Genomic DNA, 6,394 nt, shown 5'->3' with positions numbered 1-6,394 from the left:
AGTAGATCATATTATCTCACTAAGCCACTATTTTTTGGCGTTTCTCTTTTGATCACAATTTTTTAAGCTCATAGAAGAAGACAAGTAATACTTAGATTAGCTTTAGACTTTAGAATTTTGGGTTCACAACTCTGTCCCCTTAGACCGATTAACCTCTTTAAATATTCCACCATGCCACACTAGCCACTTAGCCAATCGTTGAGTGATTTTCTTCCAACCTACCTGTTGGACGAACGATTTAAAGAAATCTTGTGGCCATTGAAGACAAAAACGGAATCTCCACTTGACCCAATCGCCTATATAATCAGAATCTTGATTTCCATATCATAGCTTCCTCATTTGAAACTTGTACCCAGGATTGATTTCATCAATCAGTTTGATTGACTCAGTCAATATATTTTTGGAAAGTAAAATCATGAGCCAGATTATTAGCCGTTGTAGATTATATTCTGAATTTGTCTTTGTTCTAGTCCCGTGTTATATTCTTGATGAGTCTCATTTTGAACTTGCTTCGTTCTAACCTTGTCATGTTCAGGACCCGTCAAAGTGAAATATTCACCTTGTTTGTATAAGTGATTCTGAAATAGAATAGACTTTGCCAAAAGTCTTTGAAAGTTTTTCAGAATAATTTATGCTTGTTCCAAAACCTATTCTAACATAAGCATTAAAATTAGAGAGTTTTGTCAACTTCAAAATCGATTCATGTGTGCTTTATGTTGAGTACCACCTACGCTGTTGATAAAAAAACAGAACTTCAATACGAAATGCTACGACTTTACCAAATGAACTCCAAATACGTGGGCGGTTAAGGTTCAACTAGAAACAACCATCAAAAAACGTAAGCCATATCTGCCCAAACCATGTCACGATCAGACGTGCTTTTTTGTTGTGTCTTACTACACGGTACAAGTAATCTGTAATCGTACTTATTCTTATGATGAGGAAAGCAAAAATCTTGTTCTTTCTTTTTCTATTAGCCACCTCGTGCACGTATGAGGTCAAATGGATTAATAATCCTTAACTTTTCAATGAATAATTTCCTTTCAGTCTTTTCAGCCAGAACCATATGATTAGATTCGTTCAAAATGGTTAGAGATGACAATGTTCGCAAAAGGACAAAATTCAAAAGGTCCTAAACTTAATGTACGGTAACCAATTCAATCATAATTTTTTTCTTTTTGACAATTTATCAATTTAGTTTCAAAACTTTTAATTATGTAAATTTAGTCGTAAACCTTTTATGGATTTGCCGATTCAGTCGCAAAAAAAGGCCATGTGCTCATAATTCAACATAGATTTCTTGAAATTGAGCAGTAATAAAAGGATGATGCTGGCTTTGCTAGGGTTATAAGTCTTCTTCTTTTTACAACATTATTCTTTCCCGTCACACCAACGGCCTGAGGATGCAAATGGGCCGGTTCTTCCACTAACTGAGTATAAATAACGCGGTTCCAATGGATCTCACTATTATCTACCCCTCTTATTATAATGTTGTTGGTTAAATCCAATGATTGCAAAAATACAAAACGACAAATGAAATAAAGGAGTGCTTTGTCCCCATGTCAACCTCTTTTTTTTATCTTTTCTTCTGTACACCGGACCGTCCCCACAAGATTTTCTCCAGTCTCGGCCTCTCAATTCTGGCCCCACCCCTTTCTTCCTCCTCCTCCGCCAACCCTCTCAAAGTCATCTAATTTTGCCTAGCGCATTTCTTGGTATATACTTCCTAATTCTCTTATTTTATTACTTCTTGTTGCATTACCCTAAGATTGGACATATATATGACACCATGAGGCTATTTATTTTAAATTGGGATCATTACGAGTACATATCGCACGGATCATAGTTAACGCCATTTTGTTTTGTATTATTAATCTTTGGCATAGTTGTAATTATGGCACATAAATGAGTCATTGAGGTTTTTCAATTAGGTGCTTGTTAATTGTTAAAATAGCACAAAATGACCTGGTCTTTACAAATGGGCGAAGGATAGGGGTCAATTCAGGAATGTCGCTGTCTAGACTCAATATTTTCAATTAAAAATTTCATTCAATATAAATAATCAAATTGGACCATGATCATGTTGTTTGGTTGATAAATTTTTCATGTAGAGAGAGAGAGAGAGAGAGAGAGAGAGAGAGGGGGGGAAAGCATATTATATGCACAAATGGCAGTTTGTATCAACATTGTGGTGGGGGCTTTGGAAGGACCGTTCTTGCTGGTCTCGAACTGGTCTCATTTCGAAACGACAAGCAGAAAGGAAGTACAATCCATCTCCACGAGGCCACTTAACCAAAGTTGTTCCTTGGGGAATCTTTTCATTTAGCTACACGTTGATATGCTGAGTACTTGGTTAATTAAACTAAAGTCTACACACGCTTTAGTTAAAGTCAAGTTAACCATGGTTAAAAGGCATATAGATAAACTAAAAAGAAATTAGATGACTTAATTAAGTGATTAAGAGCTTAAATTGGATATAATAAATCCCATATTTAAATCATAGTTTCTCTTATTTAGAGTACCCTTCAAAGCTTATGCCATATTCATTTTCTAGTGAGTAAACTTAGGCAATGCATGTGAACAAAATGGTTTAATAATATCAATAGAAATGAGTTAAGTCAAAAGGTTTAAACTTCTCATTATCAAATTTTGTCGAACAATCAACAAAAAAACTAAAACTAAACAATTTTTCACGTTTGGTCTAATGAGATTTATACACTTCAAGTGCACTTGTGTCCATCCTATAACTTATCAAGGGAAGCTATTCCCTCTTGTTGATAGGAAAGGAAATGGAGATCCATTTTTAGAACTCAACATTGTTACATTTATCTTCAAACAATTTCACTGAGGAAATATCATGAGTTGATCAAGCAACCTTTAAAAGGGCATTTTCCAGAGTCAGACATTAATTTACTCCAAGAAAGGGTTGTAATTCAAAGTTCACTACCCACCTCCTGGGCGTTCGGCAGCTGCAACAGTAAAATTTACGGCATGTGTTTTGGTTTTGGTTCGTTTCAACATGCTAGGTTCACAATCCGTAACATACAAAGGAATGAGACCCAAAGAAGTGGTCACCATCACTCCTTTTACTTAGATACATTCTATGCAATCCTTGTAGTTAGCCATGAGAAGACAACACTAAATTTGAATCGAACGACTCATGGCAGATCACCTAAACAATGTACGCAGCCCACACACATCAATGTTCAAATCGCTCGTGATAGTCTCGATTCCCCACATATCATGGAACAAATCGCTTTTGTAGAATGTACTCGGCTAATATGTTCTAACCCCACAACGTGGTAAAAAAATTTAACTTATCCACCGTCGCCATTCAATTAAGGAAGAGAATTTGTCCAATTGTGATGCAGAAGAGAGGGTTTTGGTGCCCCTAGGATTAGATCAGAGTTAGCATCCGCTGAAATTGCACCATATAGCAGATGCAAACACGCGCATGGATTTAGTCTATGCCATTTTTATATCCGCTAAGCAAAGGCAAGGCTCCACTTGGGCAACAAAGGAGCCAAATTTGGAAGAGAACAAGGACGTGGGGACAAGAATGATTAATCATTCAACTTCTATACTCTCGTTTGACAAAGTCATAACCCAAGTTCATATAAATGTCAGGACGCGAGACCCGAGAGAGAGCAAAGTGAGTAAACCATTCTCACCTTCAAGAAATCACAAAGCTTTGATCACCAAATTCGCTAGTGGACACAAAAGCATGGCGAGGAAGAGAAAGTCCGTTGAACCCATGCCAGAGAGCAACCCCAGTGAAGAGACCGTGACTTGGGACCAGATGGTGAAGGAGGCCGCGGCCGTGGCTGCCTTGGGTGGCGCCCAGAGGGCCCGGAAGCGGTTCATTGGGGTCCGCCAAAGGCCGTCGGGCCGGTGGGTGGCCGAGATCAAGGACACCATACAGAAGATAAGGGTGTGGCTCGGCACATTCGATTCAGCGGAGGAGGCAGCCAGAGCCTACGATGAGGCAGCTTGCCTGCTCCGCGGGGCCAACACCCGGACAAACTTCTGGCCTTGCTCTCCATCAGCATCTCCGTCTCCGGCTCTTCCCTCAAAGGTCACGAACCTTCTCCTCCAAAGGCTCAAAGCCAGGAAAACCTCTCTGGCTTTGACCTCGGATGGACTGAGCTGCCAAGAGCAGAAGCAGCCAAAGGAAGAGCTTATGCCAGAAGTCACAGGTTTTTCAGAGATACAGTTCTCTGATTATCTTACTGATCCTGAGGACTACACAGCAGAACAAAACTTCATTAATGACGCAATTACAAGTCATTACGTAACCAATTCCGAGTCCTCTTTCAATTTCAAAGAAGACTCGGGCTGCAGAGCAGGGAAAGAAAAGCATTGCGACTACAGCATGAGTGATGTAACACAATCATACAGTGATGATGGCAATCTTGGTAGAGACGGAGTAGAAGATGCTGATCTCAGGGTATTGGATCTTCAGTTTCTTGACAAGTTCAGACCGTCCTGCTATTACTCTCCTTTCGAAATTGCTGAAGAGATCGTTGAGCCAATGGAACCAGAGAATGATGGAGAAGAGCCTCCGATTCTCACAGCTGCCATGAAAAGAATGACGTTCGAGAGGAAGTATTCAGCTTCTCTCTATGCCTTCAATGGGGTACGTGAGTGCTTGAAGCTGCAATTAGGATCAAGAACTGCTATGGCGAGGGCACACTCCAATGAACTGGCAAAACTCCAGAATGCATGTGACAAGAAGAAAGACGAAGACAAGCCAGTGGGAGATGGCTTCCTGAAAGTGATGGCAGAAGAAGAAAACCCAGAAACTCCAACTGATACAATCGCTTCCTCTTCTTCCTCATCTTCAAGCAATGAAGGCGAATCGTCGCTTTGGAGCTCCCTTGACCTTCCAACCATTTGCTCTGTCAACTGAATAGTTCAAGCTTTCTCTCTATGTCAAACTGATAATCTTCTTTTTCTACTAGAGGGTAATTGGCGTCAGTCATATATCCTTAGGTTTATACTGATATAGTTTTCAAGTTTTATGTCAGCGAAAGAAATGTTACACAGTTATAATCCCCCTACTGAAGCATTAACATCTCAATCTTCTTCATGACAAGACAGGTTGGTTCAACCCTATAGGACGGCATTAACACACAGCATGCTTTTGCTTTTGTGTTCTATCACAGTGAGCCAAATGATTGCATTGCATCTGGTTATGCATCATAATAAGAAGAGTGATTCATAAATTTATGAGCAAAGAAATCATAATTGAAAGTGCCTGTTGGGTGGTTATGTATGCTAGAACTGGCACCTCAAATACAATATTACTTCTGTCGGTAGTTTTATAGCACTTTTGGAACTGATCATACTAAACCATCTGTTCGCAGCAGATCAATCCTAAAACCATGCGGTGAAAAGCTGTGTCGTGGAATATTATTGCTGAAATGAGATGAGAAATACATGCATAGGAGACAAACTAATTGATCCAGGAACATCAGGTATAATGAATTATCCACAGGGAAATACAAGAAAAGTGGATGCAGTCCAGCAAAGGAAAAATTCCGCCATACCAAATGAAAAAGGCAAATACACTGTAAACACATTGACAGCAGAGATATTTAAGGACCAATCAGAAACCAAAAGTGAAGAGAGAGATCACAGCACCCATCCATGGATAATATGCAATTTAACTCTCATGAAGTTGTCAACATACCTAACCCTGCCTTTGACTACTTAGGAAAACACAGAGGGGCCTTCAACTTTAAGTATAGGGTTACTCAGACAAAAGAACATCACAGTACCTAATCCATATTCTGAGAAACTTCTGACAATCAAGCAAACCTTGTCTTGTTAACATAAATTTACTACAATGAACCATCCCATATATCAGCCATATGGTTCCAAGAATGCATGCAATGCAGTGTGAAGGTGTTTCAAAGTTTATTAATACTAAGCACAAAACTTGAAGGGCTTCGGAATTGCCACACAACTTGAGAGGTCATATGCTGATCAAGGCCTTCATCTTCTAACCCCCATCATTTAACGCGTCTACCGATAAAATTGGGTCTCTCTACAAAGGAGAATCCATTACATTCTCTTTCATATTACATGATGATGATGCAGTTCTGGTGCCACCACACACGAAGCTCTCTCATCAAAAGCCAATCCATAATGGTATGATTATTATGCCCAGAGTACACGATTTTAAGAATGAAAGTCCCACTCCATACACAAGCTCTACTATATGGTCCAACATGTTTAAACAGTATGTTACTTTAGAGAAACTTCGGTGATTGAGCTGTCACAGTTGCTTAGATGGAAAATGCCAATGTTGAATCAAATGAATATGCCAAATGCACGAAGCATGCTTTCTCCCACATGGAACTATACATCTTTTAAAAGTTTCAAATATCAG

General features: G+C 39.3%; 1 protein-coding gene across 1 annotated transcript; it reads left to right on the top strand.

The window, feature by feature from the left end:
• The first annotated feature begins 3,555 nt into the window (after positions 1–3,555).
• LOC104419410 (ethylene-responsive transcription factor ERN2) lies at positions 3,556–4,936 on the top strand. Its single transcript, XM_010031065.3, has one exon. The coding sequence runs from the start codon at positions 3,560–3,562 to the stop codon at positions 4,907–4,909; it is 1,350 nt and encodes a 449-aa protein (XP_010029367.2). The 5' UTR covers positions 3,556–3,559; the 3' UTR covers positions 4,910–4,936.
• Positions 4,937–6,394: the final 1,458 nt, after the last annotated feature.

Source organism: Eucalyptus grandis, chromosome 9 (genome assembly GCF_016545825.1).
Source record: "Eucalyptus grandis isolate ANBG69807.140 chromosome 9, ASM1654582v1, whole genome shotgun sequence".
NCBI lineage: Eukaryota > Viridiplantae > Streptophyta > Magnoliopsida > Myrtales > Myrtaceae > Eucalyptus > Eucalyptus grandis.
Note: the sequence above shows the minus strand (reverse complement) of the source record. Positions and strands in the feature narration are given on the sequence as shown.